The sequence below is a fragment of the Homarus americanus genome, unplaced genomic scaffold (assembly GCF_018991925.1).
Source record: "Homarus americanus isolate GMGI-L3 unplaced genomic scaffold, GMGI_Hamer_2.0 scaffold32550, whole genome shotgun sequence".
Lineage (NCBI taxonomy): Eukaryota > Metazoa > Arthropoda > Malacostraca > Decapoda > Nephropidae > Homarus > Homarus americanus.
The window spans coordinates 180,725-204,276 of record NW_024734754.1 but is presented as its reverse complement, the minus strand read 5'-3'; the positions used below and the strand labels follow the sequence as shown (position 1 = coordinate 204,276).

The 23,552-nt window shown below is 43.5% G+C and overlaps 1 protein-coding gene across 1 annotated transcript in view; it reads right to left on the bottom strand.

Moving 5' to 3' along the window:
- LOC121870483 (Down syndrome cell adhesion molecule-like protein Dscam2) overlaps positions 1–23,552 on the bottom strand; it is a 66,380-nt gene that overhangs the window by 2,429 nt on the left and 40,399 nt on the right. Inside the window, 18 exon segments of the mRNA XM_042372317.1 lie at positions 527–875; positions 1,781–1,914; positions 2,681–2,851; positions 4,907–5,080; positions 5,742–5,888; positions 9,149–9,343; positions 9,720–9,956; positions 10,302–10,429; positions 10,918–11,059; positions 11,300–11,423; positions 11,845–12,008; positions 13,268–13,423; positions 14,537–14,683; positions 16,037–16,218; positions 16,763–16,974; positions 18,784–18,878; positions 21,870–22,001; positions 22,286–22,452. Of these exon segments, the coding sequence (XP_042228251.1) occupies positions 527–875; positions 1,781–1,914; positions 2,681–2,851; positions 4,907–5,080; positions 5,742–5,888; positions 9,149–9,343; positions 9,720–9,956; positions 10,302–10,429; positions 10,918–11,059; positions 11,300–11,423; positions 11,845–12,008; positions 13,268–13,423; positions 14,537–14,683; positions 16,037–16,218; positions 16,763–16,974; positions 18,784–18,878; positions 21,870–22,001; positions 22,286–22,452 (3,056 nt within the window).

The following is a 23,552-nucleotide window of genomic DNA, read 5'->3' as shown; positions in this document are numbered from 1 at the left end:
TCTCCTGTGGATTAACCACCTTAACGCTATCTGGGAGGTTAGGCTGGATTAAGTTAGGTTAGGTTCGGTTTAGTTAGCGTTAGGTTAGCTTTGGTTAGGTTAGGGTGCTTTATCATCAGGTGAAATAAGCTTGGGTGTATAATCTTCAGGTGATCCAAAATTATTTTACTTTTACTGATAGTTCTGAATTATATTTCCCGGTAAGATTTGCATAATGATATTCTTTTGCAGACACGGTGACATGTTACTGTGAAAAAATATCATAATCAAATAATGTAACTTTATTAAACTAGTTAATATAGTTATGTTATTACGTAGAGCACATGTAAGGCACCTGAATTACTCTGTAACTTGAGCTGTGGGCGTGGGCGTGGGCGGGGCGTGGTGAGTTGGGGGCGGAGATGGGCGTGTGGGTGGTCATAAAACGGGGGTGTGGTGGGTATAAAGCTTACTGTGGTGGTGGTTGCGGGCGGAGATGGGCGTGTGGGTGGTCATAAAACGGGGGTGTGGTGGGTATAAGGCTTACTGTGGTGGTGGTTGCGGGCGGAGATGGGCGTGTGGTGAGGGTCATCTAGGTGGGAAGAGCTCTCGGTGCGGGAGGAGGCGGCGTGGTCCGTGTCTGTGTCGCTGTTGAGGCTGTCGTCGTAGTCCTCGCTCTCACCTCCGTACTTGACACGACACCGCTTCACCCTGGCGTAATCATCACTGTCCCTCTCTACCGCGCTCCCCACACCTCCTCCACCTCCTCCTCCTACTACTGTTGTACCTCCTGTTACTCCTCCTCCTCCTCCACCTCCTCCTCCACTTACTCCTCCACTTCCTCCTCTTCCAGTCCTTCCGTCTCTGCCGTCCCCTCCACCATTACCGTTTCCGGTCTACGGGGACAAAGAATGAAACATGAGTATGGAGAGAGAGAGAGAGAGGGGGGGGGGGGCAGTTAGTATGTATGATGCATAAGCTTCATTCTAAAACTAATTTATATTTATTACTATTATTATTATTATTTGTTTAAATTACTTGTCAAATTGTCAACTCACTGATACACACACAAACACACAAAACACTGCAAACAAGTCTTTACTCACATACACATAATAATGGTTGCCCCTCGTGTAACGAGGATGGTCGGCCCAAAGGCCACCTAGGCGTTAATTTGTTTAAGGTGTAGATGCTGTCGCCAACACAACAACCACACCCTAAGTTAACGAGTTGCATGACCCAGTGTCAAGGAATAGTCCGAGAAGACCGGACAACTCGCCAACTGCACTGCCTGACCATTACCTCGGAACACGATCCGCAAAGCCATTAACATCCAGGTTCCCAATTACTGCTGGGTAGACAGAGGCAAATGGCGTAAAGAAACTTGCCCATACTTTCATCCTACCCGGGGATCGAAACCGGGTACACTCGCTTGCGAGGCGACCATGCTGACCATTACACCACATTTCGCCACACCCACACACACACACACACACACACACACACACACACACACACACACACACAACCCCTTACACACACATACATATAACCCAGCCACCCACCAGCGCTTAATTTGTAAAATAACAAGTGGTGGAACTCTAGTGAGCCAGAGACCGAGCCTGTGGAACTGGCAAGACACTAAGTATGGCCAAGGCCTGTTGGGCCACACTCTGAAGAGATTGTATACATAGTTCTGATGGCAGTATTTACTTATATGTGATTACATTGACAATTTACTCAAGTAAAATAAAAGTGCAGGAACGTTAAGCACTGCTCTCCACACATACTGTACACTCACCTTCCTATAAGCAAGTGTCTCCACAGTAGCTCTCCGAGGGTCTTGGTACACGAAAGTCTGGAAGTGCGTAGATAGTGTCTCTTCCTGCCGCTGGATTTGGAAAGTTGCGTAAGGGTATATGTCCTCAGCATATTCTAAAAGAGAGGGGTTTGGTGAGACGACTCTAGGTTCATAGTGTCTCAGCCATGGCCTTCGTTTTTAAAGGTGTTTTGGCTTTCTTGAGTTATCCTTATATAGTAAATCGTTTCTTTTAATTTCTTGGGTTTCTCGTTTTCATTTATTCACGATTAGTAGTGTTTAGTGATGGTCGTTATTTAAATTATACCCATTATGGATAAGCAAGTAAACAATGAGAATATTATAAATTTAATCAAGAAACATTATGATAATCGCTTGTTTAGGTACGAACTTTAAAGAAATTTGGTATTAAAGCAAGATTATTATGATTATTTTTAAACAAGAACATATTGATTTTTTTAAGTTTAGACAAGAACCTAATAAACATTATGTATTCAGCATTTATTTAAAAGAATTTAATATTTTGTTCAAATTTCAAAAGAATTCAGAAATAATTACTGAGTTAAGTTACGTGAGGAAATATTACTGGCCAGATGTTATGAATTTTTTGCTAGATTTTCTACTTTCAGGATCACTCAAGTCTCTGAGATGAACAAGGGATAAGGGTAGATGAACACGATATAAGGGTAGATGAACAAGATATAAGGGTAGATGAACAAGAGATAAGGGTAGATGAATGTGATATGATATGACGTTATAAAATATATGGGTAGTCACCTTCATGTGGCACACACACACACACACACACACACACACACACACACACACACACACACACACACACACACACACACACGGGCGCCTCTGAACACCTACACCCACCTGGTATTCTCTCCAGGGCGTTGACGTCGTGTATGGGGGAGGGCGCGGGCTTCCTGACGGTGGCGTAGTACTGCTCTCTCGCCGCCAGGTTGCTTTTGTTTTCCGCGGCTGTGGTCACTGAGGGGTCCCCGTCTTCCCCTCCAGGAGCACCGTCGTGGCCACCACTAGGTCCTAGAGCAAGAGGGAGTAGCGTTTATGTCTGCTGGAGCCTCAGAAAAATAAAGAGCTGGGAAAGTAGAGGATGAAAGATACAAAAATGTGACCCACACACACACACACACACACACACACACACACACACACATGGAAGCAACTCAGTCATTCCCGTACACAGGTCGCGTGACAGAGCCCTTGGTGAGTCTACATGTTCATTACAGAATCTCAGGTGAGAGGACCGTCTCCGCCCGCAGACGTGACTCACGAAACTCAACCGAAAATCACAAGTGTAACTATTATTACCTGTGGGAGTGTTGTGTGATGCCATGCTTAATTGGAACAGCAGGCAAGTATTTTTTCTTAAGAGCCACTTGGTCTCCGTGTACAGTATATTATATTCAAATATTATTGCTATTATTAAAACTATCTTTTCATGCATCTTTGAGCTTAAGTAGTAGTATTATGTAGTAGTGGAGGATGTAGGAGCGGTTGTCAGAGTGCATGTGGCATATTTTCACCTGGAAGTCTCGATTTTTGCAATGTCATTGCATTCATAGGCAATTTGTGGGTTCTCACCGTCGTGCAGTATTCGCCTGTTGCCCATTTATGGAGACGTGGACCAGCAGTGCAAGTATAGTACACATAAATGTGATAAAAGGTCAAGGCGGCCAGCCAAGACGATGGTCACTGGCGAGACACTCCAGCAAAAACAGGTAATTTCAACTGCACGCGATAACCAGAAAGGCAATTTGTGAGCGTTGTTTTTTTTCATTTCAAATAATATTTTTTGCCCACTGTAGTACAAGGTTAAGTGATAAAGAAATAAACCTATCGCCCTTTTTTAAAGATATTGTTATTAAGTTAAGGTGTCTGGTGAAGGTATGGTGATCCAAGTTTAATTTAAACGTGCTATGGATATGAATGTTTCATGTCATCACTTTTACACGAGTTAAGAAACATAGATATATCATCTTTATATTAATATTATAAAATATGCATTACTCAGAATTATAATGACCACCGATGGAGGCGAAGAAACACACTGAAAAGTTAAATGCAAATTCAGTTGAAGCTGAGAGAGAGAGAGAGAGAGAGAGAGAGAGAGAGAGAGAGAGAGAGAGAGAGAGAGAGAGAGAGAGAGAGAGAGAGAGAGGAAAACCCTAACAAAACCACTATGTAGGATGAAGACATTAAAAGCTAGAACAGAGATATATTGCGTTAGTCAGCCAGGCAGGACAGGTTGGTTGCATTGTTTCCTAGCATGTTATGACGCGCGCCGTGGAGAGTGATTTATCACTGGTCGTTTTACGAAGTTTACGGCGTATCAATAATTAGCATAGAATGACCAATATACAGTAATTTCTAGTTAATTTTGGATGACTATATTGATTTTATTTTTAAACACTATAGATATAGTTTATTTTGAGTTGAATTTCCTTATAAATATCGTTGCGACTTTATTCCGATTGAGAGACTGGCTTATGGCTTCGTTAATCTCTGTAGTAAACAAACAAGTATTTGTTATGTTTACGGTAATGTGAGTGCCTACTTGATTTTTTTTTCTTTTTTGTACAATAAGAGTTTCCCAGCATCGACGGCTCTGCCAATGGTTGTGGAGACTGTCAATGACCTAAACGAGCTGTGGGGTTGGGTTAGAGTTTCAAACAATCTGCCGACACAGCGATCGATAGTTGGGTTAGGGTTGAGATGGTCTTAAAGTGGACGTTGCCAGTTCTCCTAAAGCCTTTTTTTTTTTTACTTTCGTTCTATGAATCTTGAGAAATCAATTTGGTTTTACGTGGTTACCGAATATTGTTGTTACCGCTAAATTTATTCGTTTTCTGTTTCCTTAAATTTGAAGAAAACGAAGAAACTCAACAAGAATATCAGTATAACTTAAGTAATTTTCAAGATATTTTAGAAAACTAATCAAAACAATTTAGATGATGAATTATTTGTGGTTACACGAAAAAGACTAACCCAACTTTTTGTGTACCCGGAATGTGCATCCTTGTCACTTAATTAAATAATGATGTTTCCCATTTATGCTGACATCCATTAACTACTTACTTCTTCTGAGGCAGAGTGTGATGGCAATGATGATAGAGACGAGGGCGATGCAGGATATGACGACAGGGACGATGAAGGCGGGGTCAGTAAACACGTCCTCTGCAGATGCCCCGACACCACCTGACGATCCCAGCATCCCGCCCCCTAAGGACCCAAGACCTTCCTGTAGGTGATCTGTCGAGAAGAAAAGGTAAGTAGCTTATTTGTCCAGAATAATTTTAAATGAAACTGAAGAAACATCGAGTTCCAATCACTTACAGGATTTTTGTGTTGGTGAAGGGGGGGGGGGTGCTAGCGGTTCTTGACTCCCTAAAAATAATAATATTAACACCCAACACACGAATGACAATGCGGACGTTTAGAGTTAAGTGAGTGGTAGCTGTTTAAGATAATATACTATTAATATATGAGTATTTTATGTGATGATAAATGAGATGAATGGATCCTTAGTTTCATGACATAAACACAGCTGCCATGTGTCCACTACTAACACAACATCATACAGCTTACAACTGTTATTATCATGATCAGTTCTTATATCTCTGGGAACTAGTGTGACTACCTCAGCCTCTCACTGTGGTGGATAAAAAACAGCAAGTTAAGGCACCTCACCTTATTTTACTAGACTATTAAATATCCTAATATTGCCTAGGGATCAGGTTAGGTTAAATTAAATTAGGTTTATTAAGTTAAGTTAGATTAGCGTTAAGGTGTTTAATGAGCAGGTGAGATAAGCTAGGGTGCCTAATCTTCACGTGATCTGATTAATGTTGGTGGGGTATTGTCGTATAACCTTATGATTGCTTAACTTAACACCGAAGAACGGGAGACTTACCACCAGTGAGGCCAAGGGTGGTGAAGGTGTAGGTGGCGGTGGTGTCGCCGGCGGGGTTGGCCGCGGTGAGGCTCACTTCGTAAGTCGTAGCAGGGATCAGTTCCCCCACTGTGTACTCCTTCTGAGTCCCCGGTAGCCTTCCGCTGACTGGGGAGGAGGAAGAGCGTCACTATATTGTACAGGGGAGGAGGGGGTCACTATGTTGTACAGAGGAGGAGGGGGTCACTATGTTGTACAGGGGAGGGAGGGGGTCACTATGTTGGGCAGGGAAGGAGGGGGTCAACATGTTGGGGCAGGGGAGGAGGGGGTCACAGGTTGTACAGGGAGGAGGGGGTTTATGTTGTACAGGGGAGGAGGGGTCACTATGTTGTACAGGGGAGGAGGGGCCACTAAGGGCAGCAAAGCAGGGGAGGAGGGGTTGTACAGGGGAGGAGGGGGGCCAGTGTTGTACAGGGAGGAGGGGCTACAGGCAGGCAGGAGGAGGGGTCACTAGCAAAGCAGAGGAGGAGGGGTCACAGGTTGTAAGCAGGGGAGGAGGGGCTACTATGTTGTGGGCAGAGGAGGAGGGGGTCAGCAGGTTAAAGCAGGGAGGGGGCTGCATGTTGTACAGGGAGAGGGGTCAGTATGTTGTGCTAGGGGAGGAGGGGGCTGGCGTTGCACAGGGGAGGAGGGGGGGTCACTATGTTGTACAGGGGAGGAGGGGGTCACTATACAGGCTAGGGAAGGAGGGGGCTGTGCATGTTGTGGGCAGGGGAGGAGGGGGCTGCATGCTGTGGCTGAGGGGAGGAGGGGGTCACTATGTTGTACAGGGGAGGAGGGGTCACTTCAGGGCAGGGAGAGGGGTCACTATGTTGCACAGGGAGGAGGGGGTCAGCTATGTTGTACAGGGGAGGAGGGGGTCACTATGTTGTACAGGGAAGGAGGGGGGTCACTATGTTGTACAGGGAGGAGGGGGTCAGTATGTTGTATGCAGAGGAGGAGGGGGTCACTATGTTGTACAGGGAGGAGGGGGTACTGTTGTACAGAGGAGAGGGGGCAAAAGGTTGTACAGGGGAGGAGGGGGCCGTATGTTGCAAGCAGGGGGAGGAGGGGGCTGCAGTGTTGTACAAGGAGGAGGGGGGCCAGTATGTTGTACAGGGGAGAGGGGTCACTATGTTGTACAGGGGAGGAGGGGGTCACTATGTTGTACAGGGGAGGAGGGGTCACTATGTTGTACAGGGGAGGAGGGGGTCACTATGTTGTACAGGGAAGGAGGGGGTCACTATGTTGTACAGGGGAGGAGGGGGGTCAGTATGTTGTACAGGGGAGGAGTGGGGCCACTATGTTGTACAGGGAGAGAGGGAAGGAGGGCTTAACTATGTAACAAAGTCTAATAAACAACTTATCTTTCAACCACTTAATTAAATACGGATTAAAATATGTTAACCTTGTATTCATAATAAATTAAAGTCGCAAAACTACCACATTGTCCAACAGTTGCAGCAAGATAAGTTCTAGTTAATAATTCACTCAATAGATGGTGCTAACATGGAAACATAATCGAGTACTTGGCAACGTCCCAGACTGCAGCATCAGCAGGTGTTGTGTCAACTTTCCCATACTGTTGCAATATTGGCAATAGTTATTTTTTGTCAGTCATATTACACAGAAGCCCGTCGTGTGCTGCTGGGTCAGTGTTGATAATTGGTGTGCTGGAACATGGTTTACCAATAAAAAGATTTAGTGAAATGTTGTGGTTAAGAATTGTTGATAAAAATGACTGTGGCGTTTGATTTCGTTTAGTGTTGTTTGTAGTCGTGACTATTTTGTGAGAAATGACTATTATATACTTTGGACATTTTCAAATCAAACTAGCAAGTGCCGTACTTGGTGAATTAGTATGACATTAACATTACAGCGCTTTTGTTACTTGTTAGCTGATAACTCTTTTGTTCTAATTAAATGGCAAAGACGACAAAAACTTCCTGCGTAGAAAGTAAAAAAGTGAATAAAACAAAAACTGATGAGTGTCACAACAGCCTACAACACATTATTACTGTACAACGACAATTATAGTCTCCAGGATTCACCTCATGACCTCCCAGTTGGTGAGCAAAATTATACAGCATATAGTATTATTTCAGTTTCGTATAACCATTGAATACGGGATTTTTAACACACACAATAGATATGTCTCACCATTCTGAATGACTTTCATTCTATATACTTCCGTCGTAAATGAATAATAATACCGTTCCCCTCGCAAATGACCTAGAATAGAGCCCCCCCGCTAGGAAGTTAGGTAAGGTTAAGTAGGTTTTATTGGTACTTTCAACCACGTATAACTAATTAAGTTATTCTAACCAACCTAACCTACCTGGTTGATTTTAGTCGTGATTTTCAAGTGTTACGCTACGCCTTTGTTGCATGTCATAAACTTTGGTGAATATATATTAATGTGTGTAATTGTTTGGGTCAGTACAGTGATGATAAGATTTCTTCAGGTGTTCACGATACAATAGGCGACTTCTTTATTTAAGAGTCAAACTTGGAAAAAGCTAAACAAAAAATTTATGGTTTTAGGCAAAATTTGTGTCACTTTTAACAGGAGTTTGTGATATATAAGAGAACAATAATGTCCATTTAACACCTGAAAGATCAGTGTTGTTGCGGTTTTAGGCTAAGTGGATTACCTACTGTATTACTGTGCAGTCTTTAACAATAGCATAGTGAAATACCCCTCATCCCAGAGTTAACTCGTAATTCTAATCTACAACTATAATCTTCAGCTAACACGATCGTAAACCCTGGTGACCGATTGTCCTGGATTTCCACAATAGTACCGCGGATGTGAAGGGATATTTTTTACTAGAAAATGTGTACTATGATTTTTTTTTATTTATATCTTCTACGCTCTTTCCACAAATTAAAAAAAAAATGATAAAAACCTGCTAAAATCTGTTAATGGATTTTTGTTTTACGAAGTTCCCTAGCTTAGTGATCTGACCAGTAAAAACGACCAATGAGGCATGTGTTTAAGTGTTGGTTATAGTCACATCATATTCAGTGGACATCTCTTGCATCTCACACTGATGATTTGTCTAACTAACAGGATGTCACCAGGGCGTTCAACTGTAAGATACTGACCGCTGTGAGTTGTTTCTTGTAATAGCTACATGGGATTATAATATCCACGGGCGGCATAAGAGTAATTACCATTGTGTAATTAATTATAAAAGGCAGTTACATGTAGTGGTGACGTTAATGAAACTGTACGGTGTATCAGTCAAGCAAAACCAACTCTTTTGGCACTATCCCATCAACTCTATCCTTGGCCATCCCTTCAACTCTATCCTTGGCCATCCCTTCAACTCTATCCTCCCTTCTTCACAATTCCACCTTCCCTGACACCCTCTCTCAATACTCACCGCTCTGCCACTCCCTCTGGGCGGTGGGCCTCAGCCTGACGATATAGTGGGTGATGGCGCACTGCACATCAACCCATGAGGCCAGGTGGAAGGCTACTGCCGACACGTTGACGGAGACGAGGCGGTGCTGGGGCGGCGGGGTGGGTCTCGTTCCCTTGGTGCGGACTGTGATCACCTCGCTGGCCGCTCCTGGACCTGCCGAGGGGAGATTGTTAGTTCTTTGTGGATGATGGCTTAAATTATAGGTCTTTTATGATTGATGGTTTAAGTTATACGGATGTCTTAAATGACTGAAAAGTTTTAAGTGATACACCTTCATTTTTAGGTTATATCGACATTGTCAAATAGAACAAGAAAGCAAGCATTAGTATAAGTCTTAATAAACATAATATACTGATAGTATCAGTCTAAGGAAGATTTTTTTTTACTATGAAAGATGTTACACTATATATACGAGTATAATATCGAACGACATGACTACTATTCGTAATTTTCTTCATATACATTGTAAATAGATAATACAGGTAATAATTATGGTCGGCAGCACAAGTCATTTGGCTGGCTAAGTTACCTATCCTGTTATGTGAGGTGAGGTACAGGTGATACTCGGTGCCACAGCTTAACTCCTTCAGGGTGTACTGCGTCAGGTGTCTTGCCAGGGTCACCTCACGCCACTCCCCGGGGTCAGGTCGCCAGGTTAAGGTCAGCTTTCTGATGGGGGCACCGCCGTCGTCCACAGGCCTCCACGATACTGTTACTGTGGTTGGTGTCGACCCCATGGAGTGGAGGAGCGCCGCGCTGGGGGGTACTGTTGTGGTGAAGGGCGAAGAGGGGTGTCAGTACCTGTGATCAGCTAATAATGTAAACAAAGGCTACTGTGTATGCTTATACTTTTGGATGTGGAAGCGTGTTATTGTGTGTTTACTTGTGTGTAGATGCGTTCATACCTCACAGGCAAACATCCTTACACCTCTCTCTCTCTCTCGTCAGTAAACCAGATTCTTGGGTTTTCTCTTCTCCTTCTCTAACTCTCCCTCCCCTTCCTCTTTCACTCTCCATTTTCCTTTCACTCCCTATCCCTCCCTCCCTCCCACACTCCCCACCCCTTTCATCCCCCCCACCTCCCACACTCACTGTCTCTCCCTTATCTTACCCATGATACTGAGGGTGTAGAGGGCGTGGTCAGAGCCGTGGCGGTTGTTGGCGTGGCAGGTGTAGTTGGCGGAGTCTGAGCGCTGACAGTCCCTCAGCAATAGTCCTCCGTCAGGCTGTGGCTCGTACCTGTAGGATACACATAATGGTTAACCTTGGATATTAGGAACAGGATATATGGAGTATTTAATTTGTTTATACTATAGTTTCTGGTGTTTGGAGGCCACTTCAAGACGTTAAAAGTTGTTTGCGGATTTCTAAAGGCAGATCAAAGCCTTATGATGTAGTTCCTTCGGGGAGTTAAAAGCCTTTATATGGTTAAATGGTCACATGATAAAGCACACTAATGCTACATGTCATCTGACATCAATGAGAAGCATAATTACCTTTTTCTGTTGGTTATAAAACAGGCACTATACCATTGATAGCATCACACCACCAAAATAAAATAGTATATTAAAATCCCACAGTATCAAGTTTCTTAAAGCCTCTACAAGATTAGGTTAATTTAGGCTGAGTTCCATTGGGTTAAGTCTCGTTAAGTTAGGTTTAGGTTTGGTTAGGTTAAGAAAAGTTACGTCTCAAAATATGTTCTCCGATGATGAGGTTGACCGTACCTGGAAACCCTAGTGATGGGGGCGTTGTTCATCCTCCAGGTGATGGTGGGTGTAGGTTTGCCGACGTGCGGACAATCAAGCACCACGTCCGTCCCCTGAGGCACCTTCACCTCCCCGCCCACACCGTACACGCCCGCGCCAACTGTGTGGTCCAGAGGTGTGGTATGAGGGAAGGAACTTTTAAGTAGCTGTACAAGATAGATTCTCACCTATAAATAAGACAGTATCTATACATGTCGACATACATCACACACACACACATTAGTACCATCATTAAGACTATTGTTTGAGTAACCTGTTTATCCCTTGGGTGATATATATGTAGAGCTCGGATGACCTATATACAACCCTGAAACACGTGTAACACCTGTGCGACGTATACCTGTAGGGGAAGGCGTGGCGGACACGACAGGTGAGGCAGGTCCCTCCCCCACCCTGGTAGTGGCCGACACCCAGAACTCGTAGCGGTGACGCGGCTTCAACTCCGTCACCTCCAGCCACCGTGTCTGTGAAGGGTGGTTGTGTTAGGTGGTGATACACTGGACATGTATCGTAGGGAAAAGCTTGAGGTTTATTGGGGATTTTGCTGAATAGTTATTGGAGATTTATAGTAAAGTATTGTAGATTACTGTATACAGTAACCATACCGGTAATTAACAATATATAATATATTATAGGGATAAGAAGTCTTAGTTGTTGTTGTTATTATTATCATTATCATCATCATAATCATCATCATCATCATCATCATTATTATTATTATTATAGCAAAGGCTTCAACAACTAAGACAATGTTGCCTCCAGTAAGACTTAGTAAGACTCACAGGTGGATTTAAGTGGGATTAATTATAATTACTTAGCTGAGCTGTTCCAGTGAGATCATATTGACGATAATGGTGGTGGTGGTGATGATGGAAGACGACTTACCTGAGGGAGTAAGATCCTCCTGGTAGAGTCTCTCTCTGGCGGGGCGCGGATGTAAAGGATGTACTTGGTGATGGTGCCATGAGGTCGTTCAGGGGCCGACCACGTCACCATCACGCTCTGAGGGCCGCTCACCACCGCCTTGATCCTCGCGGGCGCTTGTGGCACTGTAGGGAGAGAGTGGCAGTGTCAGCCTCAGTATATGTATTTTTTCTCACGCCATCATCTTTGTTATTTCCCTTGTATTAAGCCTTTCTGGGGCTAATGGCACTATGCCTCGAGGGTCATGTTTGAGTGCCGGGTTTGTCTCTGTGCCATGTATTATTATTATTATTATTATTATTATTATTATTATTATTATTATTATTATTATTATTATTATTATTATTATTATTATTATTATTATTATTTTATGCCAGTCCACGCCATGTTGTGTTACTGTCAATATGTCAATCAGATTCAGATTTCCTCAGCGAGGGAGTTAGTTTATAGTTTATTGGGCACCTCCTTTCATCCTGTGCAAGGCGAAGCACAAAAGTATTTACAGCGCCTAACAGGGAATTATGCGGAGTTTATGCTTACCTTCTTGACTCATGAATTAAGGACGCAAGTACCTGAAGGGCCATGGAGTTTGTCAGCATGCTACATATAGTGACAGGAGGATGAGTGTGTGGGAGGGGGAATTCCCGATACAATTCATCTGTTTATGGCAAAGCGTGGCAGGTCCTTAATAATGTCAAGTGCCAGGCCTGTCTCTAGGGGAAGGGATATCGCGCCAGGAAGGGACGAGGTTTTGGTGATGGCTGGGATCTGTAGGAGGAGGTCATAGGGCTAGTGAAGATGGAGTGAGAGGGGGCATGAGAGTCGGGCTGGCTACAAAGTTTACATAGTGCGGCCAGGCTCAGGTTTGCCAATGTACTCCCGTCCTATAGTCTCATGTACGCAATCTGTTGGGACTAAGTCATGGGTTAATACTTTTCAATTCTTAGTAGTGCCTTGCGGGAACTAGTGGCACTGTGGCCTGGGGTGAAGGACAGTGCCAGGTTGTATCTTTTTTTCCATACCATGTCAGTTTATTAGTGTTGTTGTTATCATTTACACTTGTTATTTAATTACGTTCTCACATGTTCATATTTTGTTGTTTTATTATTCTGCTAACTTTTTCCTTTATGTTTCCTGTTATATTATTTCTGTCTATTCCTCCCTCTTACCAAGCCTGTTTGTTTTTGGCGTTTTTCCTTCTCCTTTCTTCATTTCTCTCTCTCTCCTCATCTATCCTTACCCTTTCCACATTTTTCCTTTCCTCACCACACTTCTACCATCCTTTCCGCACGTCTCCAACCCTCTACCCACCTCTCCCACCCTCCCCATAACCTCTCCCCACCTCTCCCACCCTCCCCATAACCTCTCCACACCTTTCACTCACCGTCCTCCTCAGTGGCACAGTTGACGGGATGGGAAGCGACACCCACGCCGGCGCTGGTAGCTGCGGCCACAGTCACCGAGTAGTTAGTGAATCTCTCAAGGTCCCCCACCGTGGCGCTCTGTCCGTTCACGATGCGAGATTCCCCCGCCGGTAGCCCTGTAGGAGGCGCAGAAAGTGGTTAGTGTCGGGATTAAGTTGAATTAGGTTAGGTTAGGTTAGGTTAGGTTACTTTATTCGTTAAATCTAAGAAGTCGGAGTTATTTATGGAATGTCGAGGTGGGTTTAATGTTCCATGGTAAAGGGTAATGATCAATTCTAAGGTATTGAGAAGGTGTTAATGCTGGATTAATACGGAGTGGTTATCTAATCCTGGAGTCATAAGAGGATTGGGGTTAATGCCCGGAGGTGGAGATTAACCATAACAAATTCTTCGGTGTTAAGGAAAGGGTTAATGCTAGGATAATATGAGTTAATTTACTAATTCTAAAGCCTCAAGGGGTGGGATGGGGTTAATGCTCATTGAAAGAGGATGATCTTAACAAATTATTAAGTATTAAGGAGAGACTACAGCCTAAGGTGAATTATTGACTCCTTCCTGGGATCTGAGATAGGAAGAGCTTGGTGATCTAGTTATCAATCAATAAAACTTGGTCTTTGTTTTATAGATATGTAAATAAATATCATGCAACTGTGAAGATTGTATAGATTATTTTATGTGACTTTTTAGCCGAGGTTTGGGAAGTAAGATACGTTTCAACTCAGCCATTTGACTATAATATGGAGAAATTCAGGGGTGATTTGTATGTACTGTATGTGCATGGAAAGAAAATGTTGAATTGTGTTAGTGACGTGAGTGTAGGTGTGTGACAGGGAGGAAGAGTGTGTGGGTGGGAGAGAGAGTGCGTGGGTGTGTACGTGTGTGGGGGAGAGAGTGCGTGTGATTGTATATGGGGGAGCTAGAAAGTGTGTGTGGGTGAGTGAGGGCGATTGAGGGAAAGAGTGCGTGTGATTGTGTGAGAGGCAGAAAGACTGTGTGTGTGGGTGATAGGAAGAGAAACATTATCCATATGCAACTGAGGAGGGAAAGTGAATGAGGAGAAACTATTTAACTAAATTGTTTGTTTGCTCGCTCGTGGGGTTGTGTGTGGGGAGATAAGATTACACTGTGTCATGCCTCTACACCTTGTACTCTTTGTTGCTCGTTGGGGGAGATGAGTGTAGCTATGTCTGAAGGGGAGGTGAGAGAAAGGTAAACACTACATCTCTTACCTGTGTGGTCGTCCATGGAGGTGTAGGTGAGAGTGTAGGTGGTGATGCGGCCGTGGGTGAGGGCTGGCGGGGGCGGAGACCATGTAACCTGGATGCGGGTGGAAGTGAGGGCGGCGCAGATGACATCATCGGGCGGTGCTTCCGGTACTGTGGGGAAGTAGTGTTGGTGAGGAAGGAAGTATATATATTTTTTTATCTTAAGTGTTTGATTCATTCACGGAGGTACTTTCTCGCTGAGGTCTCCAAGATGCTGTAATAATTTGTGGTTATCATCTACGAGTATTCTTGGACATTTATGTTGCCTGACTTGATCCATCACTTTGGCTTTTTTTGTACAAACGTTATCAAGGAAATATTTTGTTATGTATTAAATTGTTCGAAGTGGATACAGGTACGGCAGCCGTATTGACGGACTGTGTTGTAAATGGTTAGGTTAGATCATTTTAAGTTAGGTATAGTCTGCCCACCACGCATGCGCATTAGTGTTCCGTACCCCTATCATGTGCCTAAATTAGGTAAGGTTTGGTCGGGTAATTTCAGTTTAATTGGTTCGTTTTCGCTGTTTTAGGAAACGTAATAATACCACAGCCTCTATCATAGAAGAGGTCGTGGAAACACCGTCCACAATTGTGATTTTATTTTACACACACGTACACACGACCTCTTGTTATTTACCTTTAGTTTTCATTCACTGAAGGGGTCGCTCTCGAAGTAAAATAGTCATCCCCGAAAAGTTCAACCAAGTTCTTAGTTTTCTATGATGGTCAGCACCAGACAAGTTAAGGGAGACTTTTGTTAAATTTACAGGCAATTATTTGGTGATAATGTTAGTTGATGCATATATTCTAAGCCCTTGTTTAGACCCAATACCCACTCACTATCGTATTAATTTTATTTACTTTTTTACTTGAACTATTTTTCCCTAATGTAGGTTTCCGAGTATTCCAACGTCCTCCCTGAAAAGTTAAGGAAAGTCCTGGTTTTCTATACTAGTCAGCAAATTGCGTGACAAGGGATACTTGCAAACTTCCTAACAACTTAGTCCTGATGAAAGTCCATTGTTCCGTGCTGCTTAACCCCCCTCTCCCCACTTCAGCTCCTTACCCAACTACTAAGGCTTGAGGTAAACTTTGCAACCTACGATAGTGGCTTGGTCCTTCTGATTCCTGCTCACCCCTCCCCCTCCCCAGGAAGCGTTAGGGTGTTTAATCTAATGGTGAAATAAGCTGGGGAAGCTAATCTTAAGGTGCTTCCTTCCCACTCATTACTGTGTCCCGTATTTATAAGATAGTATTTATTGCTCTATTTACTATAATAATAAAATAGTATTGCTCTATTAATTGTAAGAGTAAGATAGTATTGCTCTATTTACGGTAATATTAAGATAGTATAGGTATTGCACTCTCTCTTGTACTATTGTTCCTCTATCCTGGTGACTGAATCTTCAAAACACTAACATAAAAAAGATGTTATTTTGGCCTTCATGCTTGGGGGTCTTACCGTCCTCAAGGGTGGTGGTCGACACCTCGGTGGAGAGAGGACCTGGCCCTTTAGCATTGTAGGCCTGAAGGACGAAGATATAACGAGTGAACCTATCGAGGCCACCCACTGTCCAAGTCTCCTCTCCCGCCCCCATCACGCCCACAGTGTCGAAGCTGAAGGATCTCCCTGTAGACACCGCCCTGTGGAGATGTGTGATCTGGTCAGCTGTGTATGTTAAGAGAATGTTGATGATAGAGACAAACATCCAAAGACACGTAGATAAAAATGATTGTTTGTGTCTCATTATTATAATTGTCGTGTACTTACTACTTACACAAACACATTTCAAGATCAATACGTCAACTTAATACTTGAGAGATAAAAAAATATATAAAGTCCTGCTTGGTGTTGAAGGTTGACGTTTGTTGTTATTCCGGATATTAATGTGGGTTTTTTTTATTCTTATTGTGGACATATTGTTTGTCTTTTTAATGTCACTTTATATGGATTGGCTGTGTTGTTCTCTGGTTGGCTCGTTATATTTACAGCGTATTAAAATAGACACGTGTAAACTGAGTAAGACTTTATTATTATTATTTCTGAAACTGTAGGAGAGAGACAATGAATTTATGACGGAGAGAGAGAAAGAGAGAGAGAGAGAGAGAGAGAGAGAGAGTGTGTGTGTGTGTGTGTGTGTGTGTGTGTGTGTGTGTGTGTGTGTGTGTGTGTGTGTGTTTTACTCACCCGTCCAGCCTGTGGCCCACATAGTAGCCCAGGAGTTGGCCATTCCAGGTGTCAGGGTCTGGCGCCGACCACGAGATCTGCACCTGGCGAGGACTGATGCCCACCGCCTGCACATTAATAGGGGCGGCACTGGGGGCTTCACCCTCCGTGCGCAGTGTGAGGGGCTCTGAGGACGGTGACTCTCCCACACTGTTGACTGCCACCACACGCACCTGCAGTAGTGGGAGGAGATGAGTGACCGGGCAGGGCAGAGTTACAGTACAAGGAATAGTGAGTTGGGGAAGTGAGGAGCTACCTGAAGAGGAAGCATAATGGAGGACGTATTAGAGAAATGATAACAGGTAATAGAGTCAAGAGAGCGAACTACTGATATAAGTTTAACTGACCAAGATATTAACATTGTGTGTATTATGTGAGTGTGTTGGTTATGTATAAGTTATAAGTTCATTATTATATGTAATTATCAGGGTTTGGTGTAAGGTATGAGTGTGTGTGTATGTTTTAATTAATTCTGCGGTAATTTGAGACACTTAATCTACAGTTATAATATAATTGAAACTTATTTACCATTCTGATGATATTTGTATGTGTACGAATTGTGATATAAATAGCGAAAACAAAAATAGTAACTGACGAAAAGGTTTTGAATAGTTTTTTGCTTGTCGAACACCTGATCATCTGTAATTATTATTATTATTATTATTATTATTATTATTATTATTATTATTATTATTCGTATTAGTAGTAGTAGTAGTAGTAGTAGTAGTATGGGGTCATTAAGAGGCTGACTGTCTCTTTACTCATGAAACTCATCTTGGGAGGTGGGGGGGGGAGTGATCTTTGACTCGTGTGTGTTGGTCAGTATTATTATGATCACACTGAATAACAACTCATAGAGAAGTGAGGTAGTACTTGATAAATTGGCTTACGGTTTATGGAATGAAAAATATAAATAAAAGGTTAGTGAATATTAATTGGAAAGTGAAAGACGATAGAAAAATAATTAATTGTTGTCTTGACTTTATATACTAATTAAGGAATATAATTAGATGAGAAATAAAATGTAAGCTAAGATAGAAAATATAATTCTAACCAAAAACTATAATTCCTTTGAGTGAGTAAGTTTACAAACATTTTTTTTTCCTGATTACACCTTAACCTGGTGGTGGGAGGCAGGGGTAAGCTGGACCACACTGAATCCCTACAATTAACCAGGGAATGAACCGTGGGGAGGGGGAAGCAGGAATGACCGTGGAAAATTATTAGAAGGATAATTATGGGAAGGGGGAACACGTGGTAGACTGTGGAAGGGGGTGAGAGTTGGGGTGGATTGTGAAAGATGTAAGAGAAGGGAAGGGGGGTGAGAGGGGGGTGGGGAGGAAGGGGGGGGACGTTAGTGGAGAAGTGATGGGGAAGAGGGGAGGGGAGAGGTGGTTGGGAGGAGGGAAAAGAAGATGTGGTGGGGAGGAAGGGAGTGGGGAGTTAATAGGGAGGGAGGAAGGGAGGGGAGAGGAGGATGGTAGTGGAGAGGTGGTGGGGAGGAAAGGAGGCTGGTTATGAATTTGAAATTAACTAAGGGAGGGGAAGGGAGAGAGAGGGAAAGGGAGGAGTAACCAAGATAGGATCACCAAAATAGAACGAAAATGGCTGCCTGTTGTTATTAAACATTTACAGATATATTAAAAAAACAAATATTCACGTGAGTTTTATTAATCATGTATATGCAGTACAGGGTCAGTCAAAAAGAATACCCAGATTTTAATTTTTATAACCTTTTGAAATCTGGGTATTATTTTTCTATGACTCTGTATCAGAGGATGGAAATCAGGGGCAAAAAATATTAGTAGTTGTAAATACAAATTTCCCTTTTACATTTCAATTACTGTTGCGTTATTCTTAGTGGGATTAATTCATGTACTAAAATTGAGGACATACGTGAGAAAAGAGATTACTTGTACTTTATAGGTACCCCCAGGTTAGGTTAGGTTGGGTAGATTGGCTCACCTGGTAGATTGACTCACCTGGTAGACTTTGGCAGGTAGAAGGTCGTTGAGGACAACTGAGGTGCTGCCGCCCTCCGCCTGTAGCTGCCGCACGCTGACTCCGTCCCAGGTGGCTGTGGGCGAGGTCCTTATTGTTAGTAAGGTCACCAAGGTCAGAGGTCACCAGGGTCAAACGTCACCACTGTTACGTTACCTTGGTCAGAGAGGTCACCAGGGTCAAAGGTCACCACTGTTAGGTTACCAGGGTCAGATAGATCACCGGGGTCAAATGTCACCACTGTTAGTAAGGTCTCCAGGGTCAAAAGTCATCAGAGTCAAAAGTCACCACTATTAGTAAGGTCACCAGGGTCAGAGGTCACTACTGCTAGTAAGGTCACCAGGGCAGGTCACAACTGTTAGCAAGGTCATCAGTGTCAGGTATATTCATTCGACTGCCACACTTCTAAAGCTAACCTAACCTAACCTCCCCAGGTAGCCGTAGTTTGTTTAATCATCAGCTGATTCGCCTGAGAGAATAATATCTTTACTCTCATAGACGGAAGATCAGATTAAAATGTCAGAGAGACTAACTGCTGTTTTATACTGTAATGAGGTAATTCGAAGAGAAGTTAGGTCAGAGGTCACAAAAAGGATAAGTCAAAGCTCAATGAAAGATAGGTCAGAGGTCACTAGAAAATTGGGCAGAACAGGTCGAGGTTCTTAGTGCAGGAGCTGTGAGAATAATTTCATATCGTGACGAGTGAAACTAAAGTGGAAAAAAATTACATTACAGAATTTTATAGAATGATAAAACGTGACTCATGACTAAGTGTGTTTGAGCCAGGGATTTCCAGGTAAAGGTAGTGATTAACGTGGGGTTTTTGTGTCCTGTTTGTTATTGAGAGACGTGAATGTGTTTTGTTGTGTTGATTTTTGGGGTGTTGCGTTGTGGGGTGTTGTGTTGTGGGGTGTTGCGTTGTGGGGTGTTGTGTTTTGGGGTGTTGCGTTGTGGGGTGTTGTGTTGTTGGGTGTTGCGTTGTGGGGTGTTGTGTTGTGGGGTGTTGTGTTGTGGGGTGTTGCGTTGTGGGGTGTTGCGTTGTGGGGTGTTGCGTTGTGGGGTGTTGTGTTGTGGGGTGTTGCGTTGTGGGGTGTTGCATTGTGGGGTGTTGTGTTGTGGGGTGTTGCGTTGTGTTGTGTTGTGTTGTTTTGCGTTTGTCCAATGTATTTCAAGTTAATAATTTAGAATCTTGAGGTTCCTTAAACGAAATTTTTGTTTAATGTGTTATTTGGTACATATTCTAAATGACCCAGAGTCTTATGTCTTAATTATCTAAATGACTCGGTGTTTAGCCATAGTTTCATCGTTATGGTGAATTTAATTGACGTCGTGTTTCCTGTTGGTCTCACTACACCTGCCGGCCATCAATCCCACTAGAGCCTGCAAGACGTGTGTGTATATTAATGATGCCGGGGTTTAGGACCATCTCACCTGTTGGCTCGTCTGTTTGGCCTAATGAGGTAGTATCACTCTTTATTATTTACCCCTGTGTCACATTCTGGGTGGTTGTTTATACTTATCAGGAGGATGTTGTGTTCGAGTGTGTCAGAATCACGTCGTTCAAGTCTTGACAAGTTGATGTAATGCGTCACTCAATCCTCTCAAGGCGTAAGGGGGAAGGTCTCTAAAAATACTTATTTATTTCTTCATGTAAATGTAGAGTGTAGTCGCTTGTGTTTTCGTAAATGTGATTGCGTTCTTGTAAATAGCTTGCTTTATTGTATGTACTGTATGTATGTATATGTGAGGAGGTGGGGGGAAGGGAGAAGTGGGGACGGAAGAGGAGGGAGGGGAGACTCTCTTTGGTAGGTGGAGAGACCTGTAGGCGAGAGATTGAGAGATGGATGAGCAGGGTTTAGAAGAGTGGGGGGAGGGAGACTACGTGAAGAGAGAGAGAGAGAGAGAGAGAGAGAGAGAGAGAGAGAGAGAGAGATGGCTAAGTGAGGCTTTTAGTTAATGGTGTTTTAAGAGAGATGTGTAGCTAATGTTGCAGATGAAATTCAACGTGGACAAATGTAAAGTACTCAGGATAGGAGATGTAAACAGGGAAACCAGATACCAGATGAACAACGATGCCATAGAGAAATCCGACTGCGAGAGAGATTTAGGAGTAATGATAAGTAGGAACCTTAAGCCAAGTAAACAATGTGTTTTTGCTCGTAACAAGGCTAATAAATTACTTGGGTTCATACAAAGGAGTGTTAGTTACAAGACTAGCGAGGTCATCCTAAAACTGTATCTTGCTCTTGTGAGACCACACCTGATTACGCAGTTCAGTTCACCGTATTACAGAATGGATATAGAATCCTTGGAAAGAATTCAGAGGAGAATGACAAGACTAATCCCGGGCATTAGGAACCTTGAGTATAGAGACAGGTTAAAGCATCTTAATTTGCACTCCCTCGAGAGACGTAGAGCGAGGCGACCTGATAGAGGTGTATAAGGAAGGCAGGGCTAAAACAAAGGGGACATTACAAAGGTACTCAAACTATCCAACCAGGAGCGAACTCGTAACAATGGTTTTAAATTAGACAAATTTAGATTTAGGCGTGAAATAGGTAAACACTGGTTTGGAAACAGAGTAGTGGCTGAATGGAACAAGTTACCAAATATCATCATTAACTCGAATACGCTGAATAGCTTCAAACATAGATTGGATGCTTATATGAGCAATAGGGGTTGGGTGTAAACGGGACTGCCCAGTATGGGCCAATAGGCCCGCTGCAGTTTCCTCCATTCTTATGTTCTTTGTGAGAAGGAGGATGATAGTGCTGTGTGAGCCGGATGATAGTAAGAAGGATGATGAAAGGTGATAGAGAGACGGATGATGGGGTGCTGTATTATATAAAAGATAATCACTGTAATAGAATGGTAGACGCGTGTGACAAGAATAACCAGACTTAGGAAAATATATTTGTAGAAAATATTGAAAGGATGATGAGGATTGCGAAAGAGGTGGAGAGGAATTTGTGATAAAGATGGTAAGAAAGAGAGAGAGAGAGAAAATATCATAGTAAAATCAGACCTAAGTTTTGTTCTATCTATCTATCTATCGTTTCATACTGACCAGTTTGGGACTTGAGGTGTAGGATGTAGTGGGTAATGGGGGTGTTGGGTGAAGGAGGCGCAGCCCATGTCACCGTAGCTGACCTGCTGGCCTCCCGAGACACGCGCAGGTCACGAGGAGCTTCCGGCACGTCTGTAGGAGGAGAGAGAGAGGAAGGTCGCCATCAGCGTCACAGGAAGGTGGTGTTCGGGAGCGAGGTGAAAAGTATGATAATTTTTGCATTGTGTGTCATTTATTCTTTACGTGTTTAATGTTGATTGTTTTGGGAAGATTTTTGAGAGAGAGAGAGAGAGAAAGAGTGTAATCACTTGACCAGATATGTTTGTGTAATGGGAATATCATGTATGTATCTGTGTCGTGTTATTAGTGGTAAAGGTGAGGCAGGTTATTAATTAGTGGTCCAGGTGTTGACGTACCCTGGACCTTGAGCTCCATGTGGTGGGTGTGACTGCCGTAGGTGTTGGTGGCGGTGCAGGCGATCACGGCCGAGTCCTGAGGCGCCACGTTACTCACCCTCACCTCCGCCCGCACCGTGTTGGTCCCGCCCTTCACGCCCTCCCCTTCTACCACGTCCACGCTGTACCTGCAAGAGAGAGGAGGTGGGTGAAAAGAGCTGCCTAGGGGAAGGGAATTCATCTAGCTAGGACAGTACTGTGAAAACATTGCCAGCACGAGCAATCAACGTCGACTCTTGATATCTTCCTCCACCCTGCAAACTCACAGAAGCCTAGATGGACGACTGTTAGCTCGCCTTCTGCCTGCATTGGCGCTCTTATTCTTACTGTGCGAGTGTAAGAGAAAAATTCGTAAGGGTTAACTCTGTTTTGATGCCAGAATGAACTAGTGTCAGATAGTCTAGGGAGTTTCCTGTAATAATGATGCTTTTTGCTCTCAGTATTCTCCGATTTCTTTATTTATCTTATCTTCAGCTGATTGTGCTTATTTAACCCTTTTCTATAGTCTAGGTGTCCGTCTGTAGCTTACGGTAATGGAGACGTAGCTGAAGCAAGACACACACACACACACACCTTCATGCATATATGGTCGCCCCTCGTGTAACGAGGATGGCCGGCCCAAGGGCCACCTAGGTGTGAATTTGTTTAAGGTGTAGAAGTTGTCGCCAACACAACAACCACACCCTAAGTTAACGAGTTGCATGACCCAGTGTCAAGGAATAGTCCGATAAGACCGGACAACTCGCCAACTGCACTGGCAAACCATTACCCCGGAACACGATCCGCAAATCGATTAACATCCAGGTTCCCAATTACTGCTGGGTAGACAGAGGCAAATGGCGTAAAGAAACTTGCCCATAGTTTCACCCTGCCCAGGGATCGACCCCGGGTCCGCTAGCTTGCGAGGCAAGCATGCTGACCATTACACCACAGGCATCTACATACATACATACAAACATACATACATACATACATACATACATACATACATACATACATACATACATACATACATACATACATACATACATACACAACTCTCCACTAAAGCATGGAACATTTTCAACTGGTGGTGTAGGAGGGTAGAGCAACTCCGGCAGGGTGTTGACAGCTGAACCAGGGCAGGGGATAAAAATATTGATGTATTACAAGGTTGGGTGTCGTGCCCTCACCCTTACCCCTCGCCCTCACCCCTCACCCCTCCTCCCTCACCCCTCCTCCCTCACCC